This window comes from Schistocerca nitens, chromosome 7 (genome assembly GCF_023898315.1).
Source record: "Schistocerca nitens isolate TAMUIC-IGC-003100 chromosome 7, iqSchNite1.1, whole genome shotgun sequence".
NCBI lineage: Eukaryota > Metazoa > Arthropoda > Insecta > Orthoptera > Acrididae > Schistocerca > Schistocerca nitens.
In genome coordinates, this window is record NC_064620.1 from 344,949,240 (window position 1) to 344,974,553 (window position 25,314).

General features: G+C 38.2%; 1 protein-coding gene across 4 annotated transcripts in view; it reads left to right on the forward strand.

Annotated features, from left to right (window-relative positions):
- Nucleotides 1–25,314, forward strand: part of LOC126194957 (uncharacterized) — a 233,260-nt gene that overhangs the window by 90,034 nt on the left and 117,912 nt on the right. For all 4 annotated transcript variants that reach the window (XM_049933347.1, XM_049933349.1, XM_049933346.1 and 1 more), the window contains exons 4-6: nucleotides 3,703–3,974; nucleotides 12,792–12,986; nucleotides 14,951–15,874. In XM_049933347.1, coding sequence (XP_049789304.1) covers nucleotides 3,703–3,974; nucleotides 12,792–12,986; nucleotides 14,951–15,874 — 1,391 coding nt within the window. The remainder of the gene's footprint in view (nucleotides 1–3,702; nucleotides 3,975–12,791; nucleotides 12,987–14,950; nucleotides 15,875–25,314) is intronic.

Below are 25,314 nucleotides of genomic sequence, written 5' to 3' on the forward strand. Positions count from 1 at the left end.
GAGGTTTTACAGTGTTTCAGGGAGAGCATGAGGGAACAATTGACAGGAATGGGGGAAAGAAATACAGTAGTAGAAGAATGGGTAGCTTTGAGGGATGAAGTAGTGAAGGCAGCAGAGGATCAAATAGGTAAAAAGACGAGGGCTAGTAGAAACCCTTGGGTAACAGAATAAATACTGAATTTAATTGATGAAAGGAGAAAATATAAAAAGGCAGTAAATGAAGCAGGCAAAAAGGAATACAAATGTCTCAAAAATGAGATCGACAGGAAGTGCTAAATGGCTAAGCAGAGATGGCTAGAGGACAAATGTAAGGATGTAGAGGCTTATCTCACTAGGGGTAAGATAGATACTGCCTACAGTAAAATTAAAGAGACCTTTGGAGAAAAGAGAACCAATTGCATGAATATCAAGAGCTCAGATGGCAACCCAGTTCTAAGCAAAGAAGGGAAAGCAGAAAGGTGGAAGGAGTATATAGAGGGTCTATACAAGGGTGATGTACTTGAGGACAATATAATGAAAATGGAAATGGAAGAGGATGTAGATGAAGAAGAAATGGGAGATAAGATACTGCGTGAAGAGTTTGACAGAGCACTGAAAGACCTAAGCCGAAACAAGGCCCCCGGAGTAGAAAGGAGACAACATTCCATTAGAACTACTGATGGTCTTGGGAGAGCCAGTCATGACAAAACTCTACCATCTGGTGAGCAAGATGTATGAGACAGGCGAAATACCCTCAGACTTCAAGAAGAATATAATAATTCCAATTCCAAAGAAAGCAGGTGTCGACAGTTGTGAAAATTACCGAACAATCAGTTTAATAAGTCACAGCTGCAAAATACTAACGTGAATTCTTTACAAATGAATGGAAAAACTAATAGAAGCCGACCACGGGGAAGATCAGTTTGGATTCCGTAGAAATGTTGGAACACGTGAGGCAATACTGACCCTACGACTTATCTTAGAAAATAGATTAAGGAAAGGCAAACCTACATTTCTAGCATTTGTAGACTTAGAGAAAGCTTTTGACAATGTTGATTGGAATACTCTCTTTCAAATTCTAAAGGTGGCCAGGGTAAAATACAGGGAGCGAAAGGCTATTTACAATTTGTACAGAAACCAGATGGCAGTTACGAGTCGAGGGGTATGAAAGGGAAGCAGTGGTTGGGAAGGGAGTGAGACAGGGTTGTAGCCTATCCCCCATGTTATTCAATCTGTATATTGAGCAAGCAATAAAGGAAACAAAAGAAAAGTTCGGAGTAGGTAGTAAAATCCATGGAGAAGAAATAAAAACTTTGAGGTTCGCTGATGACATTGTAATTCTGTCAGCGACAGCAAGGGACTTGGAAGAGCAGCTGAACGGAATGGACAGTGTCTTGAAAGGAGGATATAAGATGAACATCAACAAAAGCAAAACGAGGATAATGGAATGTAGTCGAATTAAGTCAGCTTATGCTGAGGGAATTAGATTAGGAAATGAGACACTTAAAGTAGTAAAGGAGTTTTGCTATTTGGGGAGCAAAATAACTGATGATGGTCGAAGTAGAGAGGATATAAAATGTAGACTGGCAATGGCAAGGAAAGCGTTTCTGAAGAAGAAAAATTTGTTAACATCGAGTATAGATTTAAATGTCTGGAAGTCGTTTCTGAAAGTATTTGTATGGAGTGTAGCCATGTATGGAAGTGAAACGTGGACGATAAATAGTTTAGACAAGAAGAGAATAGAAGCTTTCGAAATGTGGTGCTACAGAAGAATGCTGAAGATTAGATGCGTAGATCACATAACTAATGAGGAGGTATTGAATAGAATTGGGGAGAAAAAGAGCTTGTGGCACAACTTGACTAGAAGAAGGGATCGGTTGGTAGGACATGTTCTGAAACATTGAGGGATCACAAATTTAGTGTTGGAGTGCAGCGTGGAGGGTAAAAATCGTAGAGGGAGACAAAGAGATGAATATGCTAAGCAGATTCAGAAGGATGTAAGCTGCAGTAGGTACTGGGAGATGAAGAAGTGTGCACAGGATAGAGTAGCATGGAGAGCTGCATCAAACCAGTCTCAGGACTGAAGACCACAACAACAGCAACAACAACAACAACAACAACCTGTCTGTGAAGGCCTTGGGGAGACCCTCGGCATACCAGGCAAGGGAGTTCTTGTCACTGCAGATACTCCAACCCTGGATGGCCAAGCTGTATGGGAGAGGTTTCTTGGTGTGGAAGGAATGCAGGTACTGTTAGTGGGTAGTGGATTTCATGTTGACGGAGGTATGGATGCAGCCATCATAGAGGAGGAGGTCAATGTGCAGGAAGTTGGCACCCTGGTTTGTGGAGGACCAAGTGAAGCGGATGGGAGAAAAGGTGTTGAGATCGTGAAGGAACGAAGATAGGGTGTCATGGCTCTTGAGTCCAGATGATGATCATCAGTGAACCTGAGCCAGACAAGGGGTTTGGCATTTTGGAAGGTTTAGAGAGGTCTCTTCTAAATGGCCCCTAAACAGATTGACATAGGAGGGTGCCATGTGGGCACCCACAGCTGTGCTGCAGATTTGTATGTATGCATTCGCTTTAAAGGAGTAGATGTTGACTATTAGGATAAAGTTAGTAAGGTGTATGAGGAATGTGGTAGTGGGTTTGGAGTCAGAAGGACGTTTGCAAGGGTATAGTGTTCAATAGGGTTATACCATGGGCATGAGGGATGTTGGTGTATAGGGAAGTGGTGTTAACAGTGACAAGTAAGGATCCAGGAGGTAAAGGAGTGGGAATGTTGGAGAGGTGGTGAAGGAAGTGGTTCATATCATTGATGTGGGAGGCTAGGTTACGGGTAGTTGGTTGGAAGTGTTGATCAGTGAGGGCTGAAATTCTTTCAGTGGGACCACAATAACCAGTCACAATGGGGTGTCCAGGGTAGTTGGGTTTGTGTATTTTGGTGAGCCTGCAAAATGTGGAATATGCAAAATATGCAAGGTGTCATATGGGTGAGGAGGGAAATGGATTCAGGGGAGAAGATCGGGGAAGGGCCTGAGGCTTTAAGCAGGGATTAAAGGTTATGTTGGACTTCTGGGATGGACTCACTCGGGCAGTTTATGGGTGGAAGAGTCAGATAATTGGCAGAGGCCTTCTTCCAGGTAGTCACTTTGATTCATAACGGTGGTGGAACCTCAGTCAGCAGGTAGGTGATTAGGTCACAAGCAACACACACTTTGCCATGAAAGTGAGAGACTTCACATGTTCTCAGGAGGTAAATATATAACCACTTCAAGTATATTGTGTAACTACTAACTTTTCGTAGGCAACAGCTTGGTTTTATATTTTCTCACTTGTCAGAGGGGGAGACAAATTTGGTGAAATATACATTTTACACATTTGTAAAATAATGTATATGATGTATAGCCACACTTATAAAAGTCTGCCCTATACTTACTTTTTCCTTATCCTCAATATGAACTGCCTGTCACTCCTTATGGTCTGAAACCATTGTGGCTGTAGAAACATGAATCTTGGCAATTATTAAAACTGTCACTGTACTTCATAAATGAAGAAAATAAAAAAAAAAGCAACAGAAAAGCCGTACCTATGTGAATAACTAGAAAATATGACACAAAAATAAAATAAAATCTGAAAGCATGTATGGCAAACAGCAAAACATGACAATGACATCTGCTATAAAGTAATGTTTGATACATAGTGTAAAAACTATTGTTACAGACTCGTCAGCATCACCTGGAGTTTGTGGACTGCGTAACCTGGGAAACACGTGCTTTATGGCAGCGGGCCTTCAGTGCTTGGCAGCCACACCCTCTCTAGTCCAGTTCTTTCTATCCAGAAATGCAGCTGTCAAGGATGATCCACATTCCTTAACAGATCAGTTCTCTCTTCTCATTCATAAAATGTGGAGTGGCCAATGGGGTGTAATTCGTCCATTTGAATTTAAGCAGGCTCTTGGATTCAACCATCCACAGTTCAAGGATTACAGACAGGTAACACCGTAATAAGATGATGATGATGATGATGATAATAGTAATAAGAAAGGTAATGTGATGGTGGTTGTGGCGGCAGTAGCAGCAGCTTGGTTACATACTGTTTACGGAAGGCAAATATCCAAGTTCTGATGTGACAGACAATTCTGACTTACATAAGCCTGCTTTTGCGACCTGCTCACTTACTTTTTGTGGCCCCCTGTGATCGGTGGAAGTCGACTAACTTTGTGCTGTTCTGGAATGTGCACACTCATTGTTAATCTTAGCTACGTAATACTACTGTTCACCATAACAATAAGTAGCTGTTGGGCATTGTTAAGCATAGTGATTATTAATATTACGAAAATGATTGAAAAGGCTGTACCTAGCCCTTCTACTGGCTCGCCTTAAACTTTCATCTCATTTCTGTTCATCCATTATATGTTCGTTTCTTTTGTTTGCTATAAGCTGACTACTATGGAGAAAGGAGATGAAGCTTGCCTTAGCAGCTAATGTGCTGCGAGCAAATCACAATAATGTTGTGTTGATATTAGCAACAGTGTACAGGTCTCCACTAGGAGATAGGGAGCTATTGATAAAAAAGTTTGACTCCCTATTATGCTGTCTGTCATACAAAAAGAAGAAGTTATTGATCTGTGGTGATTTCAATGTTAACTTTCTAAGTGATTCTGATAGGAAAAGTGAACTAGTAGTGTTGTTAACAACATATAACTTAGAATCAGTGATCAATTTCCCTATACGTATAGCTCAGGACAGTAGTACTCTAAAAGATAATGTATTTGTACAGCAAGGGGATGTAGAACAAACACATGCTTTCTCTGTGGTAAATGGATTATCTGACCATGATGCACAACTGATTAACTTACAAAACCTAATAGGGTGTACACTTCAGAAACCATTAAGTAAAATTGTGAGGGTGGTCAACCTGGTATCTATAGATTACTTCCGGGAAAGTTTAGGAAATGTAAACTGGGGAGATGTATATAATGAGCCAAATGCTAATGATAAATGCAGCATATTTCTTAATAAATTTATATCCCTTTTTGAACATTGTTTTCCAAAGAAAATTACTAAATGTAACACCACAAACTTTTCAAAGAAACCTTGGATTACCACAGGTATTAAAGTGTCTTCAGAAAGAAAAAGAAAACTGTATGAGACAGCAAGAATTAGTAAAGATCCAGAAGTAGTTTTACACTATAAAAATTATTGTAACATACTGAAAAAAGTTGAAAGAAAATCAAGAAATATATATGTTAGAGAAGAAATTAACAACTCCAGCAATAACATAAAATCAATATGGAATGTTGTTAGAAGGGAGACAGGAAAAGGAACCACTGGGATAGGTAGTATTACTGTTAAAGAGAATGAGACCATCTTAACCAACAGTACACAGGTAGCCAATGTATTTAACAATCACTTCTTAAGTGTAGGAGAAAAAATTGGTGAGAATAGTTAAAAAGAAAAAGCCAAGCAGTACATGGAAAAGTCAGTTTTGATAAATTTTAGTCGATTAAGTTTCAACTAACAACCTCTTGTTAAATAAGGAAAATTATCAAATCTTTGAAAAATAAATGTTCTCTTGGAGTAGGTGACATCTCTAACAAGTTATTAAAACAATGTGGAGCAATTACAGATGATGTTTTGAGTCATATATATGTAATGCGTCACTGACTCGGGGTATTTTTCCAGACAGGTTAAAATATGCCATAGAGAGTATTCCTACAATAAACATAACACATCAAAAGAAGTCAGTAGCCAGGGTAGAGCATACTAAGTTTTTGGGTATACAAATAATGAGAGAAATATGCCTCTCTACAAAGAAGGGGGAAACCACAGATGTCAATAATTACCGGCCAGTATCTTTGCTTACAGCATTTTCAAAAATCTTTGAGAAAGTAATGTATTCAAGAGTGGTTAGCCATCTCAACAGTAATGGTATACTTAGTAAATCACAGTTTGGATTTCAGAAATGCTGTTCCACTGAGACAGCAATAGACAATTTCACTGTCCACATAATAGAGTCTTTAAATAGTAAAATGTCACCAGTAGGAATATTCTGTGACTTATCCAAAGAATTTGACTGTGTGAACCATGACATTATGTTAGAGAAATTACAATTCTATGGTATAAATGGAACAGCATAAGTCTCTTTATATGCTTCAAGTGATTCAAAGGAGTTTGCCACTTCATCTAACTGGGGTGAAATTACATTAGGTGTTCCACAAGGTTCGATCTTGGGTCCCCTCCTGTTCTTGATATGTGAATGACCTCCCTTCTTATGTGAAACAAGATGCTGAACTCACACTGTTTGCTGATGATACGAGCATAATTATTAATCCAGTAAAAGAAAGTCTGATAGAAAATGATACAAATAAGGTCTTTGGAAAAGTTATTAATTGGTTTTGTGCTAATGTGCTTGCTCTGAACTTTGAAAGAACACACTACATCCAATTTTCTGCTGCAAAAAGTATTCCTACAATAAACATAACACATCAAAAGAAGTCAGTAGCCAGGGTAGAGCATACTAAGTTTTTGGGTATACAAATAGATGAGAATCTCAATTGGAAAATTCATATTTTGGATCTCGTAAAGCAACTAGGTTCAGCAACTTTTGCAATCAGAATAATTGCCAGTTTTGAGGATGTAGAAATTAGTAAGCTAACATACTTTGCATACTTCCACTCTCTGATGTCATACGGAATAATATTCTGGGGCAACTTAACACTTAGGCAAAAGGTATTCACTGCTCAAAAGAAAGTAGTTAGAATAATGTGTGGGATTCATAGTCGCACATCTTGTAGGCATCTCTTTAAAAGTTTAGGAATTCTTAAAAGTGCTGTACAGTACTGTACATTACTCAGTAATGAAATTTTTTCCCAACAACATGGACCAATTTAAAATCAACAGTGACATTCATGATTACAATAACAGAAAAAAGAAAGACCTACACTATCCTTTACTTAACCTATCTTTGGCACAGAAAGGGGTAAAATATGCTGCTATAAAACTTTTTGATAAATTACCAGATGAAATAAAATGTCTGACATACAGCAGTAATAGTTTCAAAAACAAATTGAAATCATACCTCCTTGACAACTCCTTCTATACCATAGATGAATTCTTGAATATGAGTAAATAAATCTGGAGATATAATATATGCATTTTGTGCCATTTAAGGGAATGGGATAGATAATATAAATATTTAGGTATAACACTATAATGTATAAAAAACTTTGTTTCCTGTGCGCATTTCTTGTGCATTTGACACGTTCCACATCATAACAGTTTTTCTGTGCTATTGATCAATGGAACACGTAACTAACTAACTCCCACTCCCAACATCCTCTGCTCAGGTACCAAGTAAAAGTGTGCGGTCAGTAAAGTCTTCAGAATCATTAAGCAGCATCATATTCCTCTTCAATGCTCAACATTTTGATCCCTCTACTGAGATCTTCTTTGGGAATCCACTGGTGCCCCTGAATAGGTGTTGCTAGACAATGTGGTATTCACTTATAAAAATGCTGTTTACCTACTTTCTGATTTTAGAAGTGGAATTACCAGGTAACACTATACATGGTGCCATTGGTGAGGTGACATTGTTGAGTAATTACTGAAAGCAGCTATAGAAAAGGGGCAGAAGAATCCAAAATATTATTCTTGTTTTATAGCTTTGGTGGTATCCGGGTAGTTGTTCCTTGCTCGCCGTGAATGATGTTTGCTACCTCGATAGTTGGTAACTGCATCACTATTGAAGTTGCACTCATTTTTCGATATTTTAACTTCTTCCTGGACCTTCCTTCTATAAATATAATATTCTGTGGCTAGCTCTCATATGTTTTTAAAATCCATAAGCTTGTCACATTCTTCGTGGTGTTGATTTTGCTTTTTGTTTTGTGTGTAGTGTTCATGCTCTTTAATGTTTCCTTTTAGAGTCCTTCCAGTTTTGCCAATAAACACTTTGCCAAATCAATGTTATTTCATAGGCTCCTGCAGTGTGGAGACAGTCAGGTGCATCCATTATAGGCCGGATGAAATCTTATACCATTACTCAGAAGGATTCTGCCCATGCAGTCAGTTAATTTGGTAACAAATGGTACCCTAACCGAATGAGTGGGAGGTCCTTGTTCTTCTTTTCTGCATTACTATTCTTACCATGTTGTTTGACTGCCCTATTTATGGGTAGGGCATTGTAGCCATTAGCTGCCAATGTTTCAGAAAATAAGACTGTGATCGCTAGATCTTACTATCACTGATGCAGAATGCATGTGCAGACCATGTTCATAATGTCTTGCTTCCAGGTTGGGTGGTGGTATGAAGTAGTCTTTAAGTTCCTTTTGGTAGATTAGCTGTAAACTCTTTGTTCCAGAATGTTGTATTTTGTAGATCAACACATTTAAGTATGGGACGCTGTCCTTACTCCATCTCCAAGCAGAAGCTGATTTTTTCAGATGAATGTTATTCATAAATTGTGGAACTTAATATAATCCTTCCTTGTAGTATAGCCGTATAACAAACCTGTTATCCACATAGCAGGGCCAGCCACATTATTTTATTTCCTCATTACTTAATGCCTTTTGTTCAAACCGCTCCATAAAAATGTCAGCTGCTACACCGAACATAGGTGAGCCCACAGTGACCCCAAAACATTTTATGTAAACTTCCCCTTTGTGTTTAAAATAACGTAGCCAAAAGTAAGATTCAACTAGGCCAGGGGCGGGCAAACGTTGCACGCGGCTCATGAGCACACAGCGCTGCACGTGTGCTGCTCGCGTGCAATCGTCGAACGGAGCAGTGGCGACTGCGGGCAGGTTGCCGCAGTGTAGTTCCAGGCTAAGCTGCGGACGTTGAAGCGAAGCGACCACTACGTAATGAATTTCAATAACCGGAAAATGCAGAGTGAATCAAGGAAACGGAGAATTGGAGATTTGCTATCTTTTAAAAAGGAATGGGAGAATCATTTTTTCTCTGTGCAAAAACGTGAAAATTGGAAATGTATAATATGTGACAGTATTCTCGCTGATCAGTGGAAGTTTAATATTGAACGCCATTATAATAAATTTCAGTATGTTGCCGCTCTTAGTGCAATAAAAGAGGAATTTCTCAAGCGATTTGGGGATATATCTTACTTATCCCAAGGTTTTGAATAGTTCTCGAGACAATCTGCTGTTTCTGTAGATGATATTCATCCCAGTTTGCAAATGGAATTAATAGGTCTACAGCGTAATTCTCGTCTGAAAGACAGGTTCCTTTTGGCAAGACGTGTGATAGATTTTTATCACGACTTTCCACAGCAAGTTTCCTCGTCTCCATCGTGAAGCTGCGAAGATAATGTCAATGTTTGGCTCGACATACGTTTGTGAGAGATTTTTTTCTGTTATGAAAATTAATAAGTCTCGGTTAAGAGCAAATATCAGTAATGAAAATTTGCGTAACTGTTTGCGTTTGTCTGTATGTAGAAATTTTGTTCCAGACATTAAACGTATTGTAAACTCCACCTGTGATAATTAAATAAAACGTATTGCAGGTAATAGGTACTCTTTCAAACGATGATTACTTTCAAGCACTCCTACTAACCTTATTCCTTCATTCAATAAAGCAGGCCAGGAAACAAAACGCATTACAGAGGAAGAAGCGGAGAGACGGTATGGTGGGGAGGGGAGAGAAGCCGGTGGCCAGCTTGCCCCTGTGTGCACGCAGAACACCTGTTAACTGCACACGTGCATGTGCACCGCACACTTGCGGAATTCCTGCCCGCCCCTGAACTAGGCCATACACATCCGAAGTAATTGAACCCCGTGGTATCTTCGAAGGGGACATTAGTAGATAAAAATGTTATGTCAAAGCTTACCAGTTTATTAATTGCACATACTTCACTGTGCACAATATTTTCAAAAAATATTTTGTATCCTTCACTAAATTCGTTTTTCTGACAAGATGCTTCAGTTTCCCCAGTAAATAACTAACTAAAAGTCTGTTGGAGAATTTAATCTTGTTCTCTATATGGGCCTCAGCAGACATCCTTCTTTGAAGAGGAATATGATGTCGCCTAACCATTGAGAAGTATTACCATCAATTCTGATGTAACACACGTAATCAACACAAGGTACATACTTTGCTACAAAGTACAATACTTTCATATTAGTAACAGTCATGAGCTTGCAGGGAAGTCAGTTTCATATTGTATTACCGTATTTACTCGAATCTAAGCCGCACCTGAAAAATGAGACTCGAAATCAAGGAAAAAAATTTTCCCAAATCTAAGCCGCACCTGAAATTTGAGACTCGAAATTCAAGGGGAGAGAAAAGTTTTAGGCCGCACCTCGAAATCGAAACAAAGTTGGTCTATTGTAATATGAGACATAATTTAGGTCGCATGAATGACGATACAGCTACAGTAGTTTGGTTCGAGTCGTAAGCTTAGCACTTAAGCTGTACCAGGTAGCCATTGCTATGCGTCAGGCGCTCCGTCCGTATTTATACGGATACCCTTCCTTTTTCACATGCTTCGTCTGGTTTGAATCGGTTGCTTATTTTTCTTTGATCTGATAAGTGCCATTCTCTTTGTTATAGGTGTTTACGTCACTCTAAGCTGAAAATGCATTATTGTACTGTGTCATGCATTGTTTGTCGCATTCTGATAATGAGTGTTTACGACCTGTCGCCGCTTGCGGCATGGCTTGCTGTTGTGCGCACTACCGTCGCTTACAGTAAAGAAAGAGAGGAATTGTCTCATTAGCGAAACAATGGCAAGAGACTGGTATTTGTTGTTACTTACACTGCTGCTTTCTTTGATAATGATCAACAAGAACTTAATAGTAGACTGCGTATGATAGAACATGTTCTGAACGAGAGTTAGGCGAAAATTTTTCTCCGTTTGAAAATCTTTGCGGCCGCTTCTTTAGTACATCAAATACTGCACAGAAATTAGAGTCATCTTAGATTTAAAAATCTAGTTAATTGCCGTGCTTCGTTTCTGATTGTATCACTATTAGGCATAACAATAATACGAATATAAACATGACACAATACGTATATTCTTCCGCATTTGCTGTTGTCTCACACTAGTTTCGTAGGTTATTAGGCAGACAGGATTTAAATGAGATAGCAGCAAACACAAAAGAATACATGGCAAAATGTTTATATTAGTATTATTCTTATGGTGAAGAGAATACTGCATGCAGTTCACAATTCATAAAAGTTCCTATTAACAACCATCTCTTCTCACAGGTAGGAAAAAATTCAGAACATAGAGTTGGCCATATTGACAAACATCCCAAACCAGTCGGATTTTCGTAGTACGTTTAAATGCTGGTACATACGAAGATGAACAATACGGAATTTGTATTTACTTCGTTGGATAATGTATGAAAATGTGGTGGTCGGAACTCGGGGTGGAGAAAAAAGCTCGGCTTCCATCTCCCCCCCCCCCCTTTTTTTTTCCCTGCAAAGCATGCCTGTGTAGCACTACATATATTCGACGGCAGAAATTAGTTGTGGTGGCACCTACCAACATTTTTCAGAACTTCCGCTTGCTTTGCACTCGATTTTAAGCCGCAGCTGGGTTTTTTGGATTACAAAAACCGAAAAAACGGTGAGCTGTGTATCATTCTAGGGGCCAGTTTTGTGTATTTAGTGTTTTAGTTTCCCATTTAGAGATATGCCTTCTTGACTGCTGTTTTGAACCCCATCTGCAAATTAATCCCACTTGATGCCCCCATGCTGGAATCTCACTCAGTTGCTTGATTTTCAGTTGATATTAAATAAAATATTTCTTTTGATATAACAAAGATTTTAGTGACAAACTCAAGAAACAGCATTTATTGTTTATTGATAACTATCAAAATGAAGCTTATACTTGAGCTCTGCTCAGTCCATGAGGTCTTGCAGAACAACACTAATTAAAAAATCATTGTATTAAAAATACTGATACACTTTTTTATGTAGGAAAGACATTAAGGGTTTGTATCTTTGCAGTCACTTCATAAAGTTTGCTTAGGTGATCTACTTCGTTGCATATTTCCCATTAAAGGCACATATCCAGGTCCTTGCCCCAGACCAGCACACATTTTTAATTTTGTATATCTAATTGACAGTTCAGTGGTCAAATATTTCTGTGTGGAGCAGGCTCACGCTTTAGGTTCAGTAACGGGTATTCACTAAAGTTCTCTGTCCAGGCCATCTTAAAATTGACAATAAATGCAAAACAGCAATTGTGTCACTTTGGGAGGTTTTGACTGACAATATTGCAACTTGGCCAAAGAGTTTATAATTGATACTCCAGCCTCTGACTCTGGCATGGTTATCAATAACTTCAAAGTGCCATCACAGGTACTTTGTAACAAATCAGTTGTTACGAAACTGCATAAAATGTTAGTTCCGCAGCTAGGCATTGGCTTATCTCTTGTGTCGTGAAGAGTTGTATGCTTATTGTGTTGTATTTTTCAAAGAAATTTTGTGAAGAATTTAACAATAATTTCTTAACAAGAAATTAAATGATCTCTGCTTTCATCAGTGTAATCTTTAACAGCTGTTAGACTGGGGCTAAGCTGTTTCAGAGTTTTTTTAATAAGAAGAAGATATACTAATTGTTAGATGTGTACATTTGTAGATTAATGTGATTGTTTTGAATTTTCATCATCCATTTTCATATACACTTATCTCCTGAGGTGGTACACCACCCATGAGATGCAAAGTTTTTCATCCGAGCTAGAATTGTGGACAATTTACATAACAGAGAATTATTTATGTTTATTAAATGATGTATCAGTATGTATAATGTGAAAACAGCTAAACTTTTGTTAATATTTATTGCAGCATGATTGTCAAGAATTTCTTGCACTGTTACTCGATAACCTTCATGAACAACTCAACACCGCAAGCAACAAAAGTGAACACTCGGATGTATCTACTGCTCCAGCCACTCCACATAGTCAGTGTGAAACAACAGATGACAGAGATTCTGCTAGGAAGCTTGTTGTCGAACACATTGATCCTGAAATTATCACACAGGCTAGTATATTATAAGTGATAATGACATTTGACAACATCTTCAGAGAAATTGAATGTATATGCCATTGTTTAGTGACTAAAATGTTACATTAAGATGATTAATTGTTGTTAATTGGCTATTCAAGTGATGGTCGACATACATTGTGACTGAAGATTTGATTTTTTTTCAGTATTTTTGCAGCTCTGAGAGATCCTGAGTGCACTTGGTTGATTTTTTTTTTTTTTTTTTTTTTTCCTTGTTGCTTGGAATTCATAGAGCCAGTTACCCCTCTGACCTCATAATCAAATATTGACCATAAAATGAAAATGATAGATAAATGGTAAATGAAAAAAAGATGGGTGGCGTAATTGTGTTTTGTACAATTAAATTGCTTACTTGACATATTAATGCTATGTTCAGTAAGCAAATGCCCAGTAAATACTTGCTGCTTTTTAATATTTAACTCTGTTCCGTGGCAGAAAGCATTTACAACACAGTTAAAAAAATGAAAATTCAGGGCACGTATCGCATACTGCATTTGTTGCAACTTTCATTTGTGATTGCCCATGGAAAGTCAGCTTATTGGTAAAAACTGATTCAACTGCTTACAGTTATCAGTACCAGTACTGCTTTTGAGCCGTACAACACTCTTATCAAAAGACTGGTCGTGCAATGATCAGTATGATTAAAAGTACTGGTATTTTAAACATTACTTCACAATAATTATCTATTCAGCAACTTGAATGAATTGCTACACTCATTATACCAATTAAAAAAGTATTGTTTGTAAGACAAACATAATAATTAAGTATGTGGAAAATTGTTCAATAATGATTACTGTCTGTCTGTAATTAATGCTCCAGTACATACAGTTGCAACATATACAGACTAAATTCCCATTAAAACTGCAAACTTATCTCATTAACACAGTGTACAAACATTGCCTAAACAATTTAATAAAGTCTGCCAATTGTATCATCGCAAAAGGAGTTACAGCAACATCTCGAATAGTAATTGTACGACAAGTACATAATCTGCAACTCCGCATACTGTTAAAAAACAAAGGAAGAGAGTAGAACGCAGTGATATGTTTATGTAAAATTTACTTGCCAATGCAGTTAATTTTTCATCGTGCCCAGCCTGACACATTCTATACATTGATAAAATATAACTTTTAAACATTTGATGTGTTAATCTTTAGATGATGATGAATTCCTGGCTTTCTTGTGTTTTTTATAACCACATCCAACTTGATACATGTTAACAGAGGTTAAAAATTCCTTTCTCTGTAATTGTAGGTCCTTTCTACATCACCTGCAGCCTTAGTATGGTGTTCATAATGTATTCATTTGGAATTAAATTTTGTGTCCATTCATGTCTCTCTTTGTACATGAAACTAAAGAGTAGAGATATTTATCATTCACTCTCGAGTTAAGAGTTTTGAAATGTAAATCACTATTCACATTTCACTTAATTCGTATACTTGTTTTTAGAAAATCAACTTGAAAAACTCCATTAAATTACAAAGAAACAGAATGGCTGGCCAGTACATACTTTCAGCAGGTGAAATTCCAGCATTGCACATGGACACATTTAAAAGTTTTCCACTCTGTGTTCTCTGTGTCAAATTGAAGTGTTTGTACTATGATGCTCCTTTGATCATTGACATACCAATTTGATTGGCAGTAGGTGGCTCCTTGGATACATAGAAATTGTGATAACTTAATTCATCTGTGTAATCAAATGGAGGAGCTCAGTTTTCTGTAGAGTGTTGTTGTATCCAGTTTTTATCAGAAGCAACGTAACTATAAAATTAATATCACTTGAGTAATGTGTATGTTGCTATCTTTTACTGCATCTTTTTAAATCATTTTTATTTTCTTTAGGATAATGTGGAAGATAAGTGACATAAATGCTCTTCAAGTGATGTAATTCTACGTGCTTTGTGTGTTCTAAACAAGACCAACTATGTGTTTGCTTACAGGGCACTATAACTACAGACAGTATGAAGTCAAATCACTCATCATCCTCAGGTAGTTCTGACAGTTCGGGTGAAGGCAGGAACCTGTTCAGAATGCAGCAAATTCCAGAAGGGGTTGTTCCATTTCAAGATACAGAACCATATACTGGAGATCTGGTGATGGAAGTGACGGAAGATAGCGTTGAACATAATTATGAGAGATCAGAAGGTGACAAGGAAGATTCCTCTTTTGTTTCAAATCCTAACTGCAGTGACAGCAATTCCAGTTATAACATAATTTCCCATAATTCATTGAAGAGGAATGGAAAAATCCCAGTTGCAGAAAAAGTGTTGGAAAAGAATGTTGTTGCAAGCCAGTTAAATAATGTGGCACAGGGTTTTCGAGGATTACAGGATATATTAAAAGACGCAAAGACATCAAATGTTAATGTACTTGTCACTGAAGAGGAAGCTAACAATGAACTCCGTTTTGATTCAGAAAAGTATCCAAAACATGAAAGTGCGAGGAGAAGAGACCCTCTGGAAAACCCTAATCTTACTGAGTTCCATAATTTTGATTGTAAAACTGTAAGTGTGAAAAGAATAAAGGAAACAAACCTTCTGCAAGAGACTGTTGAATCAACTTCAGAGTATGTAGTGGGTTATAATCTAGAATCAAGTAGGTGTTTTAATAATATCAAACGAATGAAGCTGGAAGATACAGAGAAGAATTTTCGAATGGAGTGTGAACGGAAGATGAGAGACTTGGATACAACTGTAGCAGAAGTGGGCAGTTCTGCTGGTCACAGTGAAGATGCAGAAGTTCCATCAACATCAACTTCGGTAGCCCTCAGTGATGAAATAGAAGCTGATAAACATTGGGATAAGCACCTTAGTCTCAACCAAAGTGTTATTGTGGATTCATTCCAGGGTCAGTTCAAAAGCACTGTGAGTATTATATTTCTATTCTGCAATCATACACAGTACTACTACTTCTACTTGATATAGTAATTATTAATTGAAAGAAGTATTTTTCTGTTTATCTGTCCAAAACTTCATCCTCAGATTTAAAAATTCACATTTGTCAAATGCCTTTAAAGGTCAAACTTTATATCTCTCAGTATCACTAATAATGGCCAAAGTTCGGGGGGAGTGGAAGAAGAAATTCCCTATTACTTACTTTCTTGTATATGCTGCTTTGGCTGATTTGTAGATGCATTTACACACTCTTAGCAGATGTCTAGTGGTATTTTTCTACTAATTCTAGAGATTTCAAATTGTTCTTAAAGTTTTGGTGGGGATGTCTTTCAGACACCACTTCTGCATCATGATGAGAAGAATTTTGAAGAGTGGAAAAAATAATTCTTCTTGACTGTTAGCTATTGATGCTAAGTGCAAGGCAAAGCTCAGAATAAACTAGAGAATATAACAAGTAAGTTTGCTGATAATTCTATTTAATAGAGGGGACTTCAGTTTGTCAGATATCTGCTGGCAGAGAAAGGGAATTGTATAACATTGTTCTGACATTGTCTGAAAATTACTTTGAGCAGATACTTAAAGAAACAATAAATGAAAGCAATGTCTTAGGCTTCTAGTAATTAGCAAACCAGGACTTTTCAAATCCGTTAGTCAGTCAGTCAGTCAGTTACATGTTGCATAGATCATTTGAACAATTCTTTTTCGAAATGATGTGGAACGAGTCAGTTTACAGGATATGTGCACGTGATTAGTGTTACATTCATTTCATTTCGAGGAAGGAGTCAGTGATCACTAATCTGTGATAGTTTCAGTATCTTATTCTACTAATATTTATTTTGAACCATTTTTTGGCTTACGAACCACCATCAAGAAATAGCTAAATAATATATTTGGTTAGCAAGAGTGAGAGGACACAAATTACAGAGTATGTAAGTGGTCAACATCAAATAATGAGCTCTAAGAGTGAGGATGTGGAGCACAAATGTGTAAAATCCCAAAGTACATTATTGTGCAATATCCCTGGAACAAGTATGTGCCAAGCAGTATTGTGAGGGATGGATGAGACACATTGCATTTCAGTAGGCATGTTCGAAACTTGCTATGAAAGCAAAGAGAGCTTCATCTTCAATTTAAGGAAAATGAAAGCCTGGAAGACAAACAGAAGTTCAGTGAAGCCAAAACAAACACGAGGAAAGCAATCCGAGAAGCATTCAGTAAATTTCAAAGTAAATTTTCATCTAACAATTGGACTAAAAATTTTAAGAATATTTGGTCTTATGAAGGCCTAGAGTCAATCACTAGATCAAAATCAGGTCTTCAGTTGCTCAGTGACCGTAGTGGCACTGAAACAGGTGATGACAGGCCAAAAAATTGAAGTCAATCTTCCAAAATTGTTTAATCACGGAATATCGTAATATGGTTCCTCCTCTTAATCATCGCTGAATGCCAAAATGGTGGGGATTGAGATAAGTCATTGGAGAATGAAAGTCAATTAGATCTACGCAGTAGTAGAAAGACAGCTGCACCAGGTGAGATAAGAGTGGGGTTCTATAGAGATTATGTGAAAGAACTTTCTTTGCTTCTAGTAGTAGTGTATTGTAGGTCACTGGATCAATGAAGCATATCTAGTGATTGAAAAAAAGCGTAGATCGTTAAAATTTTCAAGAAAGGTCGTCATTAGAAGTGCGTAATTGTATGCCTATATTGCTGACTCCAGTCTGTTGTAGGAGTATGGGACACGTTTTATGCTTTCAGAGAACAAAAATCTCCACTGTAAAAATTAGCATGGGTTCTACTAACAGAGATACTGTAAAACACAGTTCACTCTATGATAATGATCGAAGCAGACGAAATGAATTAAAATTTGTGCTGCAGCCGGGACTTGAACCCGGGTCTTCTTGCTTGCTAGGCAGATGGTCAACATTGCTGCACGAACTACCCAAGCTGAGTGCTCTTCCCAACACAAACTTCGATTCATTTTTCCCTTACATATTGTCACTACTGCCAATACCGGAGAGCCCTGGCAGTAGTGACATTTTGTGGATTAGGAATTGGCAGAACATGGCAGCAAAATCACGGTTGTCATCTGCTAAGCAAAAGTACAGGCTTTTTTGTCTTGCTTAAAAATAAAATGAAGTGATCTGGTGAGTGGTGGACAAAGGTAGTGATCCATTGGCACACTTGAAGTAATGCTGTTTGTTTATTGAATGTGAAGTAAGTCATTACAGTTCAAAGACAAAAGTACACACATGAAATAAGCTGAAAATGTCCTCCAGTGATGACTGGAGAATACAGCAGAATAACCTACAGGAACAATATGTAGCCAGTGCTCACAAGGGCAAAGTCCAGATCCTCGGTAGAGGCAAGGAGATGAAGAAGCAGCTTCTTCTGGAGCAGTGGTCACATGGCAGTGACTGGGAGCCCCATGAAGGTACAGGATGGCACTGTCAGTTGGGTTGCAGTGCTGTTAGGCGTCATGGTTCGTGTGACTTCTCATGTTTTAAACAGATAAGTGGACATCAGTTGTGTGTTAGTGCAGTGTGGTGATGAGGTATTACAGTTGTTAAACTTTCAGTCACAGCAACAGTAGTTTATCATACAATACAGAGATATTTTACAATACAGGCACTGCTGTATATTACACTTTCATGTAAGATTTTTTTGGTGTGTTGAAGTTTTCATTTTGTTACTAGTTTAACAGGAACAATATTTCAGACATCATTTCCAGCTAAGAATTAAAGTTTAACGGTATTGTGATGTTATGGGTCAATAAAGGTGTTCCTCTGATAATCCTACCTTTTTCTCATTCCAAACGGATTATGAAGGTTTTACTGTTGTAGAATAATTAAAGATAAACACTCAGCATGCATGCTTATGGAAATGAATAATGCATCATATAATTGAGGCATTGAACAGTAAATATCTACATGAACAAGAACTGGAACCTAATACTTATTTATAACTTTTGTTGTTCTCCAGAACACACAAATTTTTCTTCCAATGACAGTGATGTGACTGGGGTAATGAGTTGTCTGGTGGAGGAGGTGAATTGAATAAAGAAAATGAGAGGGGCAGAAACAGCTTACCTTTGTTACATTGCCATTACAGTTGTTGGACTGTAAAGTAATTATGCTCTTTTCTGCCATCATAGGAATATTTTGTTCCACTAAAGGATATGCCTCTTTACACTGGATTAATGTAGTTCCTATGTGAAACCCACTTTTTTCCCTATTGAAAGTAACTTTTTTTCTGAATTTTCATTGTGTCTTAAAATGTGAATGAACAGTAGCCTTTAATAACTGTTGTATCACCATAGCACATATGAGATAGACTGTATCACTGGAAATTGAAGAGTTGCCCATATGAGTTAGATTACTTCATTGCTTTCCAGATTTTGTACAATATAAGTACTGAATACCTCGGTTCAGTGAAGATAGTGTTAAAGTTTCAAATCGTTATTCCTTGTTTTTAATAAGAGAAAAATTTTTCTGTGTACGTAGCTTCCTGAAAAGGAATTACATTGTGTGATAACCTGTAAATCATTCATTTGTTCTTAGAAGAGTTTCAGTGATTCGCTTGAACGTTATAAGAAGCATTGTTAGTCACTAACATGAAGTTTGTTAGTAAATTTTGTATCAGTTTGTTTCTGAGCAGTTTCACAAAGTTTTTGAAGTTCATATCATTGTGGTATTTAAAAGATTTCATCCCAGCCAGAAACATTAATAATGCATATGGTACAAGGCCATGATCATTCCCAACACATGCAACACTAGCTTGTTTTCCCTGTGAAACAGCGTCGAGTAAGCCTTTGTTCTCATTGCTCCAACTGTGCCATATAAGTAAATGATTAGTAAACCGTGTGTCCATACAGTGTACCCCGTTTCATAGCTCTGATAGTGCAAAATTTTCTTATCACATTCTTCCTTCATCATTAAAGAGAATATTCACAATTCACATGGTGTCAGACAAGGGTTGACAACATAGTGACAGTCACTACATGTCTGAACCAGTTCCTTGCTCCACCTTACAACAAAACCAGTATATAGTCACTACACGTCTGAGCCAGTTCATTTCTCCGCCTTGCAATAAAACCAGTGTTTATTCATTATGAGTACTGACATCATAGATTCAGCTACAACTTGCAGACAATATTGAGCAGCCTTGTATGTGCCGTTGTATGTGTACCATTAATTGACCATATTTATGGATGAACATCCTGTGATAAAGCGTACCACTGAAAAGGTGGTCAACTTCCATGGCTGCTTTACAATCCATCTCATTTGCAATCTGTCATACAACACTAATAATTTCACAGCTGCATAAATAAGAATTTTTTTTTCCAATATAACCCACGTCATGTGGCCTCTGACCTACACCATTGACAGTTTAGGAATTGCATGTATGGAATTTTTCTTCCAGTACATTCTTTAGCTCCAGTCTACACCAATTTAACAGTGTATATAGACAACTGTGCCCATTTTTCAGTTGGAATAGTACATTGGAAACATTGGACTTCCACATTTAAGAACAATATCCAGTTTGATGTATTTGTATTGTAAAAATATTTTCTACAGCTGTCAGTTCATTATTTCTGAATGGAATATTGGTATAGTCCCATTTTGCCACACACACACACACAAACCGTGTGGGATATTGTTGGACTGTTGGGTGGTGGTGGTGGTGGTCATTGTCTTCAGACCAAAGACTGGTTTGATGCAGCTCTCCATGCTAGCCTATCCTGTTCAACACTCTTCTTCTCCAAATAACTATGACGACATAGATCAGTGTAAACCTGCTTACTGTACTCATGCCTTGGTCCCCCTCCACAATTTTCACCACCACACTTTCCTCCTTAACCAAACTGATGATTCCTTGATGCCTCAGGAGGTACCCTATCATCCAATCCATCTTTTTAGTGAAGTTGTGCAATAAATTTCTTTCCTCTCAAATTTGATGCAGTACCAACTCGTTAGTTATGCATTCTACCCATGTAACTTCCGTAGCATTTTCCTCCTTCGGAATTGGGATTATTACATTCTTGAAGTCTGAGGATATTTCATCTGTCTCATTTCTTGCACACTAGGTGGAATAATTTTGTCATGGCTGACTCTCATGAGGATCACAATAATTGTGAAGGCATATCCACTTAGATCTTTCAGTTTTCTGTCAGATTCTTTTACAGTATCGTACCTCTCATTTTGTCTTCACGTGCCTCCTCTTCTTCTTCTTCTATAATATTGTTCTCAAGTTGGTTTCTCTATACAGACCCTTTATATTAGGCTGCTCCAGCTCTCATGCCCATCAGTAAGTGTGTAGGGGTGAGCAAAATGGTGACATGTGAACTGTCAAGCAACTGAGCTGAAACCTATGCAGCTGCCAAGCACATGCTGGCAGGATTGGCCTTACGTTGTTGTCGTTGTTGTGGTCTTCAGTCCCGAGACTGGTTTGATGCAGCTCTCCATGCTACTCTATCCTGTGCAAGCTTCTTCATCTCCCAGTACCTACTGCAACCAACATCCTTCTGAATCTGCTTAGTGTATTGATCTCTTGGTCTCCCTCTACGATTTTTACCCTCCACGCTGCCCTCCAATGCTAAATTTGTGATCCCTTGATGCCTCAAAACATGTCCTACCAACCGATCCCTTCTTCTAGTCAAGTTGTGCCACAAACTTCTCTTCTCCCCAATCCTATTCAATACCTCCTCATTAGTTACGTGATCTACCCACCTTATCTTCATCATTCTTCTGTAGCACCACATTTCGAAAGCTTCTATTCTCTTCTTGTCCAAACTGGTTATCGTCCATGTTTCACTTCCATACATGGCTACACTCCATACAAATACTTTCAGAAACGACATCCTGACACTTAAATCTATACTCGATGTTAACAAATTTCTCTTCTTCAGAAACGATTTCCTTGCCATTGCCAGTCTACATTTTATATCCTCTCTACTTCGACCATCATCAGTTATTTTGCTCCCTAAATAGCAAAACTCCTTTACTACTTTAAGTGTCTCATTTCCTAATCTAATTCCCTCAGCATCACCCGATTTAATTTGACTACATTCCATTATCCTTGTTTTGCTTTTGTTGATTTTCATCTTATATCCTCCTATCAAGACACTGTCCATTCCGTTCAACTGCTCTTCCAAGTCCTTTGCTGTCTCTGACAGAATTACAATGTCATCGGCGAACCTCAAAGTTTTTACTTCTTCTCCATGAATTTTAATACCTACTCTGAATTTTTCTTTTGTTTCCTTTACTGCTCGCTCAATATACAGATTGAATAACATCGGGGAGAGGCTACAACCCTGTCTCACTCCTTTCCCAACCACTGCTTCCCTCTCATGCCCCTCGACTCTTATAACTGCCATCTGGTTTCTGTACAAATTGTAAATAGCCTTTCGCTCCCTGTATTTTACCCCTGCCACCTTCAGAATTTGAAAGAGAGTATTCCAGTTAACGTTGTCAAAAGCTTTCTCTAAGTCTACAAATGCTAGAAACGTAGGTTTGCCTTTTCTTAATCTTTCTTCTAAGATAAGTCGTAAGGTTAGTATTGCCTCACGTGTTCCAACATTTCTACGGAATCCAAACTGATCTTCCCCGAGGTCTGCTTCTACCAGTTTTTCCATTCGTCTGTAAAGAATTCGCGTTAGTATTTTGCAGCTGTGACTTATTAAACTGATAGTTCGGTAATTTTCACATCTGTCAACACCTGCTTTCTTTGGGATTGGAATTATTATATTCTTCTTGAAGTCTGAGGGTATTTCGCCTGTCTCACACATCTTGCTCACCAGATGGTAGAGTTTTGTCAGGACTGGCTCTCCCAAGGCCATCAGTAGTTCTAGTGGAATGTTTTCTACTCCCGGGGCCTTGTTTCGACTCAGGTCTTTCAGTGCACTGTCAAAACTCTTCACGCAGTATCTTATCTCCCATTTCATCTTCATCTACATCCTCTTCCATTTCCATAATATTGTCCTCAAGTACATCGCCCTTGTATAAACCCTCTATATACTCCTTCCAACTTTCTGCCTTCCCTTCTTTGCTTAGAAATGGGTTGCCATCTGAGCTCTTGATATTCATACAAGTGGTTCTCTTCTCTCCAAAGGTCTCTTTAATTTTCCTGTAGGCAGTGTCTATCTTACCCCTAGTGAGACAAGCCTCTACATCCTTACATTTTTCCTCTAGCCATCCCTGCTTAGCCATTTTGCACTTTCTGTCGATCTCATTTTTGAGACGTTTGTATTCCTTTTTGCCTGCTTCATTTACTGCATTTTTATATTTTCTTCTTTCATCAATTAAATTCAATGTTTCTTCTGTTACCCAAGGATTTCTACTAGCCCTCGTCTTTTTACCTACTTGATCCTCTGCTGCCTTCACTACTTCATCCCTCAAAGCTACCCATTCTTCTTCTACTGTATTTCTTTCCCCCATTCCTGTCAATTGTTCCCTTATGCTCTCCCTGAAACTCTCTACAACCTCTGGTTCTTTCAGTTTATCCATGTCCCATCTCCTTAAATCCCCACCTTTTTGCAGTTTCTTCAGTTTTAATCTACAGTTCATAACCAATAGATTGTAGTCAGAATCCACATCTGCCCCTGGAAATGTCTTACAATTTAAAACTTGGTTCCTAAATCTCTGTCTTACCATTATATAATCTATCTGATACCTTTTGGTATCTCCAGGATTCTTCCAGGTATACAACCTTCTTTTATGATTCTTGAACCAAGTGTTAGCTATGATTAAGTTACGCTCTGTGCAAAATTCTACAAGGCGGCTTCCTCTTTCATTTCTTCCCCCCAATCCATATTCACCTACTATGTTTCCTTCTCTCCCTTTTCCTACTGACGAATTCCAGTCACCCATGACTATTAAATTTTCGTCTCCCTTCACTACCTGAATAATTTCCTTTATCTCGTCATACATTTCATCAATTTCTTCATCATCTGCAGAGCTAGTTGGCATATAAACTTGTACTACTGTAGTAGGCATGGGCTTCATGTCTATCTTGGCCACAATAATGCGTTCACTATGCTGTTTGTAGTAGCTTACCCGCACTCCTATTTTTTTTTATTCATTATTAAACCTACTCCTGCATTACCCCTATTTGATTTTGTATTTATAACCCTGTAATCACCTGACCAAAAGTCTTGCTCCTCCTGCCACCGAACTTCACTAATTCCCACTATATCTAACTTTAACCTATCCATTTCCCTTTTTAAATTTTCTAACCTACCTTCCCGATTAAGGGATCTGACATTCCACGCTCCGAAACGTAGAATGCCAGTTTTCTTTCTCCTGATAACAATGCCCTCTTGAGTAGTCCCCGCCCGGAGATCCGAATGGGGGACTATTCTACCTCCGGAATATTTTACCCAAGAGGACGCCATCATCATTTAATCATACAGTAAAGCTGCATGTCCTCGGGAAAAATTACGGCTGTAGTTTCCCCTTGCTTTCAGCCGTTCGCAGTACCACCACAGCAAGGGCGTTTTGGTTAATGTTACAAGGCCTTATGGTTAGTGCAAAATCAGGATGTGTGTGACAGGGCTGCCAGTGAAGTAGCCTGTACCAGCTGTGGCAGCTTGCAAGGGAGATGAGCACCCATTATGCGGCAGCATTGGAACAGCATATTCTACATATTATTCCAACTGTGCCTGCCTTGTATAGTACTGAAGACAGATAAATGATAGTTCTGTCTATGGCAGCTGGCAGTGTGGCAACTCCAGAGCACACATTGTGGGACTGCATTCTATGAAGACTCAGCAGTCAATGGCCGTCAAGCATCAAGGGTGCTGGATCCTAAAGCAGCACTGAGAAACAAGTCAGTCCGGCAATCTTGGATGATACTACAGCTGCAGTATCCAGGAAGGCCAAAGATGATTCCCAAGGCATTCAACCAACCATCAACATGCTGCCATCTCAGCTAGACAGCATACTCTAAAGATGGATAGAAGCCAGCTGAGGTCTGCAACCACTGAATAAAGTGGTTTTTCAAGAACTTACATTGCATTGGAGCAATGCTTGTGGAAGTGTGGATTCTAAGATGTTACAGAGAATCATGGAATCACTAGTTACAATGTAAATGTTGCTGATGTGCTACACTGTGCCCAAAGAATCCAGCAGACAATGGCTGTTGGCATGAGTAATATGAAGATGGATCTAGGTGCAGAAACAATAAATAAAAAAAGAACAGAACAGTACTGCTTCAGTACTAATAGGACAATATTATGGAAATGGAAGAGGATGTAGATGAAGATGAAATGGAAGATATGATACTGCGTGAAGAGTTTGACAGAGCACTGAAAGCCCTTAGTCGAAACAAGGTCCCAGGAGTAGACAACATTCCATTAGAACTACTGACAGCCTTGGGAGAGCTAGTCCTGACAAAACTCTACCATCTGGTGAGCA